This window comes from Ochlerotatus camptorhynchus, unplaced genomic scaffold (genome assembly GCF_037179485.1).
Source record: "Ochlerotatus camptorhynchus isolate MF236.1 unplaced genomic scaffold, CSIRO-AGI_Acam_v1.1 ptg000794l, whole genome shotgun sequence".
Classification (NCBI taxonomy): Eukaryota; Metazoa; Arthropoda; class Insecta; order Diptera; family Culicidae; genus Ochlerotatus; species Ochlerotatus camptorhynchus.
The window spans coordinates 384,699-401,137 of record NW_027041259.1 but is presented as its reverse complement, the minus strand read 5'-3'; the positions used below and the strand labels follow the sequence as shown (position 1 = coordinate 401,137).

The 16,439-nt window shown below is 37.4% G+C and overlaps 1 protein-coding gene across 1 annotated transcript in view; it reads left to right on the top strand.

Moving 5' to 3' along the window:
• timeout overlaps positions 1-16,439 on the top strand; it is a 201,977-nt gene that overhangs the window by 173,285 nt on the left and 12,253 nt on the right. Inside the window, exons 12-13 of the mRNA XM_065238478.1 lie at positions 13,880-14,091; positions 14,250-14,350. Of these exons, the coding sequence (XP_065094550.1) occupies positions 13,880-14,091; positions 14,250-14,350 (313 nt within the window). The remainder of the gene's footprint in view (positions 1-13,879; positions 14,092-14,249; positions 14,351-16,439) is intronic.

Genomic DNA, 16,439 nt, shown 5'->3' with positions numbered 1-16,439 from the left:
GGTGGTCACAATTCAACAGTGAAATAGCCTCACAGTTGAGATGAGCTTTGACCGCAATTAATACTCCTCCTCCGCGAGAATGCTGGCTAGTCAACGCACTACGATCACAACGGTAAAATGTATAGTCGGATGAAATTACAGCACTATCAATATCGGCTCGAAGCCAAGTTTCTGTGAAGACGAGCACATCGTAGTCGCAGCTGGAAAGAAGCAAACGTAACTGCATAATTTTGGTTCGCATGCCTCTAACATTCTGATAGTACACAGAAATGAGGCGTTAAGAAGATACTTTGACTATATGTTTTTAGTATTACTTCTACGTGAAGTCAACGATTTACATAGTTGAAGATGCTAATTTCAAATAACAGACTGTAGTGGTAATTTTTATACGATAGATGGAGTAGATGAAAGCATAGAGTTGATAGGTCCGTTAGAGTACGGCAGTGTGAAGATTGTATATAGATATTAGACAAGCGAGCTAGGACAACTTTTAAGGAAGGTACAAATCGGTTTTTTTCATCTCTCTTTACCAAACTCCCCCTTTGGAGAGGGATGGGTGGTATGAAAATTACCACTACAGTCTGTTATTTGAAATTAGCATCTTCAATCAAGTTAAGAAGATGTTTTTTTCGTTTCGAATTCAGGAGCAGCGGGGGGATTATCCCCCTGGCATTGATGGAACGTTTTAAGGTTGACTGGGTTTGCTGTGACGGTCGGAACTGGAACATCTGTGATGCATCGACGTGTGGCTGAGTGGAAGTGAGTTGCCGAGCACAGTGGAAGCGACAAACGTTACTCGACGCGGAATGTTCATGTTGTGGGGGTACTTGCCTGCTGCGACAGAGTGGAATACCCCTTCACCAACTTCGCACACAGGACCGGGATGGATGTAGATCGCTGGCGGTAGTGGCTCGACTGTTGCGAAGGGATTAGTGGATTCCGTGAGGCTTGTAGGCGTGCATCCCGGCGGCGTCAGTGCTGATGATGCGAGAGTAGGGAACAACGCTCGACTGGATTCGCCAAGATCATCTGAGAAGCAACGGCGACAGCTTGAACTGAAATATCCTGGCGATGTGCGGCTGGAAGCGATTGGCATTACCGGAAGTGAGACGTTCATAATGAGTGTATACTTGCCTGAGATAACAGGCTGGAAGACCCCTTTACCAATATCGTACCCAGGACCGGGATGACTGATGGACGCTGGCAGGAGTGGCTCGACTGTGACGAGGGGATTAGGGGCTTCCGTGAGATTTGCAGGCGTGTATCCCGGTGACATAAGTGCTGACGATGATAATGTTGATTAACTGGATATGCCATAAACATCCATGTTTGTAAACAAATCTGATGGCGATGAACGGCTAGAAGCGATGGGCATTACCGGAAGTGAATTGTTTGAATCGATTGTGTACTTGCCTGTTGAAGCGGTGTGGAAGACCCCATCTTCGCACCCAAACACAGGGCCGGAACGACTGAAGAGCGCTGGCAGGAGAGGCTGGACTGTAATGGGGGGATGAAGGTCTTCCAAATAGCTTGATTTATTGCGTCCCGGGCTAGAAGAGATCAGCTCAGATCCATAATGGGAATAATCGGGGATGATGAAGCTTCCGGCGGTACTAACGGCGTGATTGGTTTTTTGGTCTTCAGAGCGAAACGAAATTTGTGGGACCCGTAATCCTTGAACTCTCGAAACAACAGTCCTTCAGGCCAAGTAGCAGGGTCAAGTGCTTTGTTGTTAAGCGAAGGATCGAGTCCTATTTTGAAGACACGAACGAAAGCGTGTTGGTTTCTTTGTCTTTCGGCACGGGCTTCACTACCATGCAAATAAGTACCTATTTCACACAAAAAACACTGTGACATAGTAGTAAAACGGGGTATCTTTGATAATGCGGGTAACATTGATAATAGAATGTAATGATTTTATTTACTCTCTGCCTTTTTTTCCGAATTAGAAACATTGGTTCCATATTGTAGCTTAAGGGGGTATTCCCGATCTTTTTTTTTTCAAAAAATCAAATTTTTTTTTCACGTTTTTTTGTACTTTAGACTATATACTTTCATCCCTCCAAGCCGTTTTCCGATCAGCGAATTCGGTGTCCAGGCATAGCTGAATAATGGTAAGAACCCCCCACTACAGCGCCACCTAGAGCCGCGAATGTGAAAGTGGCTCGCTCCCCCATACATTTTGTCGATTTTCCCCATACAAACTTCAAGCCGTTTGAGCGAGGGGTTCCCGTGAACCAAATCACTTCAAATTTTGGCAGGGTGTTTCTGACCCCCAAAACTACCATTCCAGGGGGTAGCGTTTAAAATTCCAGACTTTGACTTTTTTCCATATAACGCTGAAACACTGTAATGAACAGTGCAACTAAGTATGCACAAATATAGTCGAGGAAGGCCCTAAAAAAAGTTATAACAATTCAAATATTTATGGTTTGTATTCAACACCAAAAATCTCTTTTTCTGCCAACACTGCCGGTGTACCAATGGGAGTCAGATTCCAAACTGAAATAATTTCGGAGTTTCTTATCTTACTGATTTGGTATGTTCAGATGAATTATTCAAAAATAATAGCTGTATCTAATATGTGTAGTTGGAAAGGGGGGGGGGGGGGGGGTTATAATATACCCCGTCTCCCTCATTCATATCAACTTCGGAGCTTCTTATCTTATCGATTTGGTATGTTCAGGTTGAATTATTCAAAAACATTTACTCAATCTCAAAAGCGTAGTTAGAGAGCGGGGGGGGGGACTTACTATATGCAGTTTTCAAAACAAAAAATATTTAGTTGAAGATGCTAATTTCAAATAACAGACTAAAGTGGTAATTTTTATACGATAGATGGAGGAGATGAAAGTCTAGAGTTGATCGTTCCGTTAGAGTACGGCAGTGTGAAAATTGCATATAAAAAGTAGATAGCGAGTAGATAGTAAATCGGTTTTTTCATCTCTCTTTACCAAACTTCCTCTTTGGAGAGGGATGGTGTTCATTTGTTAGTGAGGAGATGTTGTTTGAATTATTAGCAGTTGGAAAATTTTAAATTTCTATATAAAGCTTTTATTTGAAATATTAAACTGCCATTAAGGCCACCCGCATATAAAAAACACAGAAGTAGTCGTACATCAAAATTAAAAAAAAAAAAAAACACAGGATAAAACGAAAACTGTCTTCACCAGTTTCGTCTCAGACACAGGTACAGTTGTATTTCGCTTGTTGGGCTATCTTTAAGTGAGCTACGTTTCAGTTGGACTCCCAAGTCAAACGTCATTTCTAACAGTGCTGATTCCTTTTCGAAATTACGACCGGCTTCATGCAAAAACCGGCAAACGAGTGTAGTAATGATACAGATTATTTCAATACGATACAACGAGTTGCTTCCTTGATGGTCGTCAACGATATGGCTGAATGAGGGGTGAAGCTAGTTTTTGACTTATCAAGAAATCCACCCGAGACCTAGTTCAACAGCAATATTTGCTTCAGAGCTTAAAACAGTATCGAAAAAAGTACCCTGAGAAATCGTAGAATATATTTAAATGAAATATAATCATTACAATCCAATTACATTTATGTGAATATATCTGACGTTGTACATTGCACCAAAAGAGTTGGGAAAGGACTGGGGTTACTTGCTTTACAACTACTCTTATGAGATTGAGCAAATGTTTTTGAATAACCCATCCTACTCGTGAGATGGGAAACTCCGAAGTTATGTTAGTTTTTATCTTTACTTTCATTGGTATAAGTGAGGGGCGAAAAGGATACAGTAAGACGCCCCCCCCCCCCATATCTAACTATGCCTATTAAATGGAGCACATATTTTTGAATCAGATCAGAAACACCGGATATATTGCAGTTTGAAGCTTTACTTCTATTTAAATGAGTGAAGGCGGGGGTATAGTTAGACCCCCCCCCCCCCCCATCATCACTTAATATACCTATGAGATTAAAAAATTGTTTTTCAATAATTTATATGAACATACCAAACCAATAAGATAAGAAACTCCGAAGTTATTTCAGTTTGGAGTCTGACTTTCATTGGTACACCGACAGTGTTGGCAGAAAAAGGGATTTTTGGAATTAAATTCGAAACATTGATCTTTGAACAGCTATAACTTTTTTTTAGATACCTTCTAGCACCATACATTCTTTAGCAAAGTTGTTAGGCAGTTTCTGGGCTATACTTTAACGTATTTAGATGCGTGGTTTGTGCAAAATTGTGGTCCCTAGTAATAAAGATGCAAAAAAGTAGGTTTTCTCATACTAGTTTCCATACAAATTTCAAACGCAATGCGGAAAGCCGGGTTACAACCAATCGTCCCCAAGTTTCTCACAGTTGTTTGGGACCCCAGATGGAACCAAAAAAACATTGTTCTGAAAAAATGATCATAATGACCCATCCTATTATACACTCATACAAAATGTCATATTTCTTGAACTAAATTGTTTTAGATTCACACATGTTATTCTACATTCATCGAGCATTATCAAAGTAACCCCAAATCAAAATACTGATGTTCGGTCACAAGACTAAAAGCAAAGAAAGGAACATCAACTTTATGCAAACGCTGATCCAGAAAGTGTTTACTCTGACGATTGAAAAATCAACATCGATTATTTCTTCCTCTAATCATTTTATATTAAGCGTGTTCGTTTATGCCAACTTAATCTGACATAAAACGGTATAATTTCTGACTACGTTTTGAAATGACCGTTAGCTTAACAGTTCATCCTGCTTAATACGAACTGTTGATTTAAAGCTCACAAAAGTGAGTACAAATTTTTTTTTTGTATTTATGCATATGCTGGCCATATCTAGATTAACATTTCAAGAGGTCCTGTCTACATTTATCTATTCATTTCAAGATTCATTCGATATTCTAATTATGTAACGACAGTTTTGCAAACATGCTTCATGCTATTTGTGCCAAATAGTTTATAGAAAAATGTAATCTTCTTCTTTTTCTTCTTTGGCTATTGTGCCCCAACTAGAAGTTTACGCTTGCTCTCAACTAGAGGGACTAGAGACAACAGGGTGCAAGTGATTTTGATTGATTCTCTTCATCGACTTTGTCTTTCGTTAATAATTCAATAGCAAACATATTCCTTGATGTGGTTGCTATGCTGCATAACAGATGATGACCTCCTTTAAGTATCAAACTATGTAGCAGAAATAGTATGAATACATCTTAGGAAGGCTTTAAAAGATGTAATGTATTGCATATCTACCAAATATAATAACAATCACAGCAGTGTATGTTTTTGCAACGATATAAAGAAATGTGAAGAAAATAGATCAATCAAAATTTTCCTGGAGCCGAGGACACCAACTCACAAATGTTGATGTTTTGATGCTATTTGACGTTTTGTCTTGCGTTTTGTTTCACAGATACGTCAATCACACGCTAACTATAAAATACTCAATGATGAGTTAAATTACATGCAGTTTGATAAATTATTATATCACACATTATCCATTAATAAGCTTGTAAACGAGCTCGTGAATGAGTATGTGTTATCATAGAGGTAACTCTAAGACCACTGGGTCCCGAAGAAAATCATTATTATTTTTGGCTCACTCAGTACCAGAACAACGGTCCCAAGCAGTCCCAAGCTATTTCACTCACCCCTGCATGTTCTGCATGAATCCAAACACCCCGGATGTTATCTGTCAAACTTTCATAGCGAATCAAAACAAACATAGTGTAGTAATAGAATTTCAACTAGAATAGGGTACGTTAATCGTTTGCTTGGGACCAATAGGCTACTAAAGTGGTGAGCCAATTTAAAATCGTTAGTTTCGTATTGATTGTTGGTGTTATGCTCTCGGTTATCTACCAATGAATAATTTTTACTCATTTGTGGATTACAGTTACTCATTAATGGGCAATTTATTAATTATTTATGGTGGTAAGCTCGAGCCGGAACTATCAACAATCAATACGAAACTAACGATTTTAAATTGGCTCACTACTTGACTAGCCTATTGGTCCCAAGCAAATAAATTAACCTACCCCATTCTTTTCGAAATTCTAGTACACAGCAAAAAAATGTAATATTGATCAACGTAATTCAAGCTGATGTATGAAATAATGATGTAATAGCAAAAAGCAGATACAATATTACATCACTGGATGTAATTTTGTTCGCAAAATCGATGTACATCGTACAATGTGATATTACACAACCGATGGATTGACCTGGTTGTAGCAGTTTCGATGTAATATTCAACAACTTTTTTTGCTGTGTACTACACTATGTTTGTTTTGATTAGCTATGAAAGTTTGACAGATAAAATGAGGGGTTCGTGGATTTTCCTATGTTACGAGGGGTGCATCGATTAGCTTGGGACCGAAGATAGTACTAGAGCTGAGCCAAAAAGTTGAGCTCGTTTCTTCGGGACCTTCTGGTCTCAGAGTTACCTCTATGGTATTATCCTCGGGAAAATCCCGATCAAGAATGTCTGGCTACTTTGATGTCGACATCAGATTTGATCAACACGACTCTAAGGAAAAAATTAGCAGGTATCCAAACAGGGACGGTATTAAAATTAAATCCGAGTTGGAGCTTACTGCCATAATTGTGTTTTTCACAAAATGGGAGAAATTCTAATCATAAATGGGTACTTTAAAGTTACCGTGCAATGAATAAACGTCAATAATGAATTTTAATACATTTTTTTTTGTGATTTGAGCTCGCATTTGTCAGAGAAGTTGAAAGAGACGCGCAAAGAAAATTTCTGTCAAAACAGCAGCACGGTTTTTGAGGGATCTTTTGGCAATGTCACTGGTAAACATGTTTCTTTGAGTGGCATCAATTGACTTTCATGCAGTGCCGCAATGCTGTTGAGAAAATTAGAACGATCGACCGGAACTGAATAGAAATGAAGTGCGCGGAACATTTTGCAAAAATAAAGTTAAGACGAGAGATGAAAGTCGCTCCATGACAGTATAACCAACAATCAATACGAAACTAACGATTTTAAATTGGCTCACTACTTGACTAGCCTATTGGTCCCACGCAAATCGATTAACGTATCCCATTCTAGTCGAAATTCTAGTACTACGCAATGTTTGTTTTGATTTGCTATGAAAGTTTGACCGATAAAATGAGGGGTTATTGGTTTTTACTATGTTTCGAGGGGTGAATCGATTAGCTTGGGACCGAAGAGTGTACCAGAGCTGAGCTAAAAAGTTGAGCTCGTTTCTTCGGGACCTTATGGTCTTAGAGTTACCTCTATGGTATAACCACAAACGAAGTGACAGACGGAGCGTCTCGAAAACTTTGGTGACGAACCTGCTGTAGCAATTTTTCAGTGTACCACATGGCAACACTACTGCTGGATTGTACTAGCATTTTCACCAAATGTACTAGAATGTTTTGATTCTATCCCAAGTTACATTGCAGATTTTATCGCGGATTTATAGCATTCTACAAGTCTGAATCATGGTCTACAGAACCCTCATAAAACCAAAATTGTTACTTGGGATCTCTTTCACTCTACTCAAAACTGAAATGCATAAAAAAAGACAAAATGGTACACCCTTTGCACACTGTCAAAAATCATAGCACACAAAATCAACTTTGTTCAAATCAAAACAAAAATACTAACCCATCTGGAGGCTGATGGCACAAGCTTCTAAAAAAAATCTATTACAGCGAACCACATTATTTTAATTGATTTCTTCGCCAGTTACTCGCCTGTCACTTCATTTGTGGTATAACTTTTGTCATATTTTACTAATTTGTTTTATTTAATTTTATGGTAATAAAAATGATTGCGCTGCAACATTTTTATTACCATAAAACTAAATAAAATGTTCCGATTCAAAATTGATTTTCATCACTAATAAATGTTGTATTTAATTGAATCAACAATTAATAAATAAATAATTTGATATCTGAATTATTTCGTGAAAAAAACTTTTTATCATTGAGAACAATACCTTTCTGGTGAATTGAGCAAACAGTAATGTTTATTTACTTTGCTCGTTTGGTTCAGCGTTTGACGGTTCGTTTGGTTCTTTTCGCTTCAGTCTATGCGTGTCTCTATTCAACGTCTCTGGCATTTGTCTGTGTTTGGCAGTTTTATTGCTTTTTTTCCCTTGATTTGTTTCCCGTCGATCTTGTTTTCCGTGCTGAGCACCAATGCTACTGACGCCAGGGAGACAACTCCCACATCTGGACCCTACCTATCGACCCTCATAAGTTGATGGGGACCAGAGATGTTATGCCTCAAAACATCCCGGTGGAACCAATTGGGATTGAACCCAGGCCTGCTGAAGTGAGAGGTAATCACGTTGATTGCATTTTTGTATTTTTCGAGCCTTTTTAGCCAACTTCCAAGTGGAATGACAATACTAGTTGAGGGTTACCGCCATACGCATATTTCAATTCGACAGACAGACAGACAGCGCATTTTGTCCGACGTTATGTTTTACTTACACTCAAAGATAAATTAAATCAAATAAGCTTACTATTTAAGCTTATTCCCGCTTCACCTTATTGTGTCCGAGCTATGATTACTTCGGCAGTAGTCATGCATGATTAAAATCGATATAATCTTTCCAGTATTAAATTTTATTCTTTTTCAATACTGACTTATAGTCAAAAAAGATTAAAACTCAATCAAAAATTATTAAAATAGAATCAAAAATGATTAAAATTTATTCCGAAAAATATCATCTACAATCTTATCAATCATGATTAAACTGAGATTAATATCAGATGCTTATTTTTTAGAAAGAGAGGATTAATTTTTAATCATTTGATATGATTAAACTGAGTTTAATGTAAAATTGATTAAATTTCAAGCAAAATGGGAATAGTTCAGTTTATCAGTGTACATATCGAGAGTAAAATCAATTGGCCTGTGTCGTAATTTCCGGTTTTCTACTTTTCCGTATACGGTACTATATGAATGAATTGTCTTAGTAGAAAAATATTTCATTTGTTATACAACCGGTTTAAAGAAGTCAAGCTGTACTTATACCTGTCTTTAAAACTGGTATAATGCTACCAATATTTTCCGTGTAAAAAGCGTACTTTCCACCGCTAGGTGGCTTTCTGAAGTACATCGATTATTTTTCACTTTTTGAAGCAGAGATGAGCTTCCTTTCTTTGCTAAAAGACTCTAAGATCCTCAGTAATTGTTTTAAAAACAAAATGAGAAACAATAATTGATGTAAAAAATATTTAGAATATAGGCGAAATGGTTCTAATGTTGGCCTATGGATCTAAGATTGGGTCCATCGCTAAAAAGCTGCTATTTATCAATTTTATCTAGATGAACGCGTCATTGGGACGGTACTAATAAATATTTTTGGTTACCATTGAAAATTTAGTCAATTACTGAATTTGTGTATGGGCCCAAATTACGGACATTTAGGTTGACATTACATACATTTCCTCTACTTCAAAAACTATCAATGTTACCCCGTTTACATGTCTGATGATGATGATGACGAGTAAATATTTATTTTTTTTCTTTGGTTTGTTTTCCGTGCTGAGCACCAATGCTACCGACGCCAGGGAGGCAGCTCCCACACCTGGACCCTACCTATTTTTTTTTATTTTTATTAATAATAGGATTTTAATGAAAAATTGATCTTCAGCAAATCTGTAGCTGAACTTCCTACAAGTTCAAAGTTTTTATCAGGAAAATATGTTTATGAGAATAAATAATTTCCGCAAAGTAATTGCTATATAAACTTGAAATCCGTTTTCAACTGGATGAGTTGAAATTTTGGGAGGATTATCAGTATCAGATTTAGTTCCGCTTGAGCCCTGTGGAACAAAAATATAAAAAGTTGCATCAGTCTAATAGGTAATGTATGAACTTCCATTCGAACGGAATAAACTCGACCAAAAATTAGGTTAATGATACAACGTAATAATTAATCATTTTCCTCCCCGGTTTTTCCCCCGAACGCGCGAGGGGTGTGAATAAAATAGATATTTAATTTAAATTGTTTCGTTCTCGGTGGAAATTATCGTACAGTAAACAATACGATATTCAGCGTTGAAGGTTAATTAAAATTAATTGCTGTTTTACATCGATATTCAGTGGGTCGGGCCAATAAATATGCAAACCAGCCTTCCGAAAAGTAAATAGATAGATGAGATGAATGTTTTTAATACTCGATTTGTCAGTGAAATGAAACTGTTACGAGGGTATTTTCCATGATCCACTGTGAATTACTATGTGACCAGAGCAATTCAGAAATCATACATTCTTTCCGATACACATGCGTACACAATGTAGATACTATGAAACTCAAACAACACTTTGAGAATTTCAAAACAACTTCACCCTAATTACCCAACATCTTTGCAAATGACGCGTTGATTAATTAATGGTGGGCATAAATTCTACACCCCTTTACATTTTATGATTAATTTAAAATGCACTCTCGCACATGCCCTGCTAAAAACCGTTCAAAACTCTGCCAAGACAAAACTTACTGCCGCCTCTAAGACGTTCCATGAAAACATTGTTTCAATTGCCATTAGGATGACGACGACGATGGCGGCAATGATGATGATGATAATGATGGATGGAGGTGATGAATATGAAGGCTGAGGAGAGGGAAAAATGAATGGCGGATATTGTATAGGAAAAGTGTTCCCTACTTAATCCGTTTTTTATGCGGGAATTTTTCCTCATTTGCAACGCAGACATTCTTCCGGGTACGGAGGGGGAGGGACTGAGGGATGTTGGGTGAATGGTGGTGGGCGGTGGCGTCTATTAGGCAAACAAAACTCTCCTCAGTCTCGCCACCAAAGTCAACACAAACAGGGAAAGTGTAATTGAGTGTGCCAAGTTTGCAATCAAGGGATTTAAATACAACCCTTCTTGGGTACTGGTGCTCTCAAGGCGGGAGGCAACGTTTATGGCAATGACTCTCGAGACACTAGACATTACGGTTTCATTGTGAAATGAATGAAGGCAGACAATAAAAGTCAGCTCAGCGAAATGTAATGTTATTTCTGGGTTGAAATTATTAGAAGCACAATTGTTTGTTGCGGGAGGTTTTATAGAAAATTGAACGATAACTTTATGATTTGTGTCATTTCGGATGCAAGATAATGAAAATATTCAAAGGAACGAGGTTTGTATTTAGAGATCCAGATATTTTAGATATATACATCACCTATTTAACTGTACATGACACAATCACATTATTTTGAACAATTTTACCAAATATCAACCAAAATTTTACCTAAGTTTAAATGAATGAATAACTGCAGAATTCCACTGTTAACATTTTTTTTTCATTTTTTTTTTTTTCAATTTCGACTGTAAACCCGAGCAAAGCCTGAGATCAAATTGAAATCTAAATTTGATGTTGTGATTTCGCTGCTCATGATTACACAGGTTGCTGTCGTTTTGATCGTTTTAACGGTTAAAATATCAAAATTGAGAGCAAACATATCTTCCTGTGACATCACATTGAAAACTATTTCTGCTATCAGTGAGAGCAAACTGAAAACCAAATTTGTTATCCATTTTTCCTGTTGATAACAAAATAAGTATTCAATTTGATGTTATGCTAAGGCAATGAAAACAAACCCGTAACAACATATTTTTAAAGAGCAAATGTAGAGCAAAATGAAAACAAAATTTGGTATCAAATTTGTCAATGTCTAAACTGAAATCAAATTATGATTTCAGTTTGATGTTGATATCAAAACTTGATATCAATTTGCTCTGCCTGCTGGACTTTGCTCTAGTAGTTTTTTAGATACTGCTAAAAAATGAAATTTCACTCAAAAAAAGTGTGTTTACCTAAAATATAAATATCTCCGGCTGTAATAAGGCTATATAAATTATTTTAACGACAAATTAAAAGTAAGAAAATTTGCTTTTGATTAACTGGAAATCGTTTTTCAGTTAGCACAACCACTACAAAAAATATTTACTTTGCTTATAAACTTAGCTAAAATCAAATTTTCCTTGGAAATATGCAAAAAATTAATAAAATACACCAACTTTTAATTTACAACAATACCACTAATCATACTGAAAAATTATAGCTGGTTCATCGAAAACAAATTTTCTCACCGTTAATTTGGCGTTAAAATAATTCCCTCCTCTTGGCTAGTTTTTAACGTGGACGTTGGTGGGCGGGCCTAATCTTATGCTTCATAGTGGAGCGTTGGAGATGGTTGGATTTGGTCCGGTATCGTTGGCTCATGCCGTGGCAGAATAGCGTCATGAGCATGTGATGAGGATTACTGAGCTTCCAAAGTTCTAGCCTGAAGTGATAGTATCACACTTGTTACTCCTTTGTTTGAGAGCCGCGTTGTAGTACGCTTACGTATAGGCACTGACGTTGGGTGCGATACTGGTGGGTTTTTCCGCAAATCACTGTTATTTTATTTATTTTTACGCAGATAGATTTATTTGGGTTTGCAAGGGAATTATACTAGTGAAATATTTCAGAAAGTGCTCAACAGTGCTCCTTCTACTTGCGTGACAAGCTTTCGTTGTTGTTTTCATTGAGGTATTACTCAGGGAACAATGTTAAACACCATTTTTTTTTTTCATGGTATTGTAACTAATCTTATATGTGCTTCATTTTGATTTGGGATAAGTGTTTGAACTATGTCTGGGGATTTCCACTGTGGCGTGCTTCTATTGTGACAAACCCATACGTATTATTGTGGTGCGACATAGTGGAAACGTGTGAGCATAGTTGGAGCATATACCCAATATAATTTAAAAATCAGCTAGGAAACTAACTTCAAAGTGAAACATTTTAGTCACTTGAAGGTGTCACTTGGGTCAAACTAAGATATAATAAACAGGTATAGGTCAAAATCAAAAGTACTTGAGACACGTTAAATTTTAGATTACATTCACAAGTGCAGGTACTTAATAAAGCATGGGTTATAATTGGCTAGGTAGATTAGAGATTTCAATTATTTAATAAATTAGGCTAATGAGATATCATAATCATCAAACGAACTTAAAAAAGAAAATTTAGGCAGCCTAATAACATTAAGTAGATTAACAAAAGAGTTAGGATGCGAGGGGTTCGCTTAGCGAGGCAACTAGCCTTGAAAGCAACTGCCAACTAGCCTTTTCATATATTTTCTGTTTATTTTGATGGTTGCTTTAAAATATTAATTGAGCATATAGGGGAAATGGCTCTAATGTTGGCCTATGGATCTAAGGCCCATCGCTAAAAATCTGCTATTTATCAATTGTATCTAGATGAACGCGTCGTTGGGACGGTACTAATGGATATTTTTGGTTGCTATTGAAAATTTAGTCGATTGCTGAATTTATGTATGGATGTTTTAGTGGGAGATGGATTTTTGGTTTCTTTACATTTTGCAGTACAAATCTAGTACTATGTGTCATTTCCTCAAAACCCCTCAATAACCGACCTCTCCAATCCCATGGCGTTCAAGTGGTCCGCATAGACTATTCAGCCATTACCCTTCCTTTATCCTCGGCTTTGGATTGACTTGCGCTCCCATTACCCCACCAAACGCTGCAGAATGAAAATGAAAATGTTAATTTGGTGTTAAAATAATTGTTATAGCTTATCACTGTAAAAATCACGGACTCAAACCTGGCGAGCTGACTGAAAAATTCAGGACCCTTCTAAAACATATTTGACATTTCCGTAATTTATATTTACTTCAATACCCACAGCTTCTTATCTGGTGGGGTGTATTCTAATTTTCCAATGTATTCATGTGCCAGACACTGAGATTCACATACCCTTTCTCACCAATCGGCTCTCATCTTTATATTCATCGCCAGTAATCGCATCAATTTAACCTTTTGCCTGCGTTCCATTTTACTGTCACTCACTCACGTTCTCATTCTCGTTTCCATTCTCACACCTTTCTTTCTCCCGTTCCAATCTAGGCGTCATTGTTCCGTATATTCCAACGTGTATTTCACGCCCCCAAAGATGCTCATCAGGAGGAGCTCCGACGATTCGGTGTTTATATCGTTCGCCAGTTTACCGCGCTGGCACCGAATAATCCGAAAATCTACGCTGAACTGCTGTTCTACAAATCGATTAAGGAAGCGAACGGAATCGAAATGGGATACGAGGATATATACGGGAATAACATGTAAGTTGCTTCGTCTCGTCGGTACCTTTACATCTGCTGCAAAAACGCTTCTGACGCGCTTTCCTCCAGTCAGTGTGCCACAAACAGTGTATAAATGATGATTTTTCTGCTTTTCCGACGCTCGTCGTCGGGGCTTTTCTTCCGTTTCTTCTCTATAGCGGCAACGGTGGAGGTGTTAAAGGTGTGTGGAACGAAGAGCAAGAGGAAGAGCTACGGCGACTGTTCATGGAAAATCAAGAAAATCCCGAAAGCGATCAAGGTAAGACAAGTTTTGCTTTTGGGTTGCAGGAGGAAATGGAAACGGGATCAAGGAAATTATATAAAAATCTTATCTGTCGGTGAGTTTTCAACATTTTTACTTTGCGTAAATTGAATTGGGGAAAAGCTATCGCTGGCTTTTAAGGTAGCTGGTACCTGCCCACGTTAAGCGCATTCCATTGTTGAAAATTGGATATCGACACGCCAACGTGTCATTTAATTTGCCAGAAAGCATCAGCATAAAGGTTTAAGCGGTGACGATAGTAAGAAAACGCTCGTAGGACTGGTTGAAATCCTACGAGCCACTTCATGTAGGATTTGTGTATTATGTATTTCATCAGCATTGGATTTCACTTCCTACTCTGTTATTTCTATTGACAATGACAATTTTTAGTTCTACTAAACACATAATTTACAACCTCTTTGTGTAACATACAAATTTTAATCATCTAATGATTTCCGAATTCCAAACAACAATTTTTTTATAGCAAGTGAGTGGAAGCGGAGTGGATCATTTTTCATTCTTTACAGTTCACGTAAAATGAAATCGATCAGTTTACACCTCCGTCGAAGGGAAAACCGATCCAAACCGACAGATATGCTCTTTCTCGAAACGTCAATTTTTCCCTTAAATATTTGTGAATTGGGTTTTTCACGCAGGTCTAGTATTTTTTTATGAGATTTATTGTTACTAAATTACTAATTGTTACTAAATTACTAGGAGCCGCTAAAGTACACAAGCATCTACGTCCTTAACTGCCTGCATAACAGCAATGTTAAGAATAATGCATGGAATTACACTTTTTGTAACCAAGTGAATCTTTGCCATTGACGAAAACATTAATGAAATGTATGTTGATGAAGGCTGTGAGAGCCAATTCTACAAGTGACCATGTGAAAAATAATGTTGTCAATATAGCAATGACAATGACGAATCTCAGCACTGATTGGCAGAATTTCGTAATCAGAAACAATCAGCACCTTTAAGTTTTTTTTTTTGTTTTTTGGTTCTGCATACATTTTTCCGGCCAGCAATTACTGTCTGCTCCTGGTTGACAGCACAATGAATTGTGTCGTATGAGCGAAAGAAAAGTGCTGATTGTGTCAGCTAAATTCACCCGGTAGGAATTCTTACCTAGTACAACAATACATTGAGCTTAAAAAACATGAACGCAAAACATGTATAGTTGGAACATAAACCAGAGCACCATCTATCACTGTCACTGAAATAAGTTTCTGCAGGCGAAGGCGAATTTAGTGAAAATCCGCACAGATGTACACAAATAGCAACTTCATTGCATACGCCCTGGTTTTGTTCGCTGTATAGAGCCTTCACGTTACTGAGATTTTGCTATTTAATTTCTTCATTATAATGCTTATTGAGCAACGCAATTCGGGCTTGTTTTTTTTTCTCTATATTTTTACTGCATACCTACCATTTCAAAATGAGAGCTAAACAAATACAAATTAGGATTAGGAACGGTTTTAAATGCCATATCCATCCTGTTCTTTGTCTAGTAGGTGTTGTGTATTGTCCATTGTATTGTATGCAACTGATAACGATAGTGAATTGTATTTATTTTCTTTGTAAAAACCGTTTACTAACATTTCCATTTAGCGGTGGCTTTTCGATATCTGGGTGTGACTGTGAGCAATTCTATGATAAATGAACAAACCAAACAGTCGTTATTTATGAATACACCTTCGAGACTATTTTCGATAAGGACTAGGACTTGTTTTGACAGTTGATGATTTTTATTGTGTATTTCAAATAGCAAACATACAAACTACCCCTTCAAAAGTAAAAGTTTTGTTTCAAGTGCAACAGTGAGAGAACTGACTGAAGAAAAACGAATATATATTGTGACCAAGTTGTTACCGGCGGGTAACATTGTTTCCATATTTTTTTTTTAGTACACGGGATATAGCTGTGTTTATATTAGGGGATGATATTGTCATCTGCAACGGTCAATTTGAATTCGTGGGCGGGTGGCATAAGTGGTCAGTCGATCGAACAGCAAAACGGTGAGTGCAGGTGGGTGGTGGCGATATCCACTGAACTCGAAGAGAGTGTGGGCGGAAACTCTCCC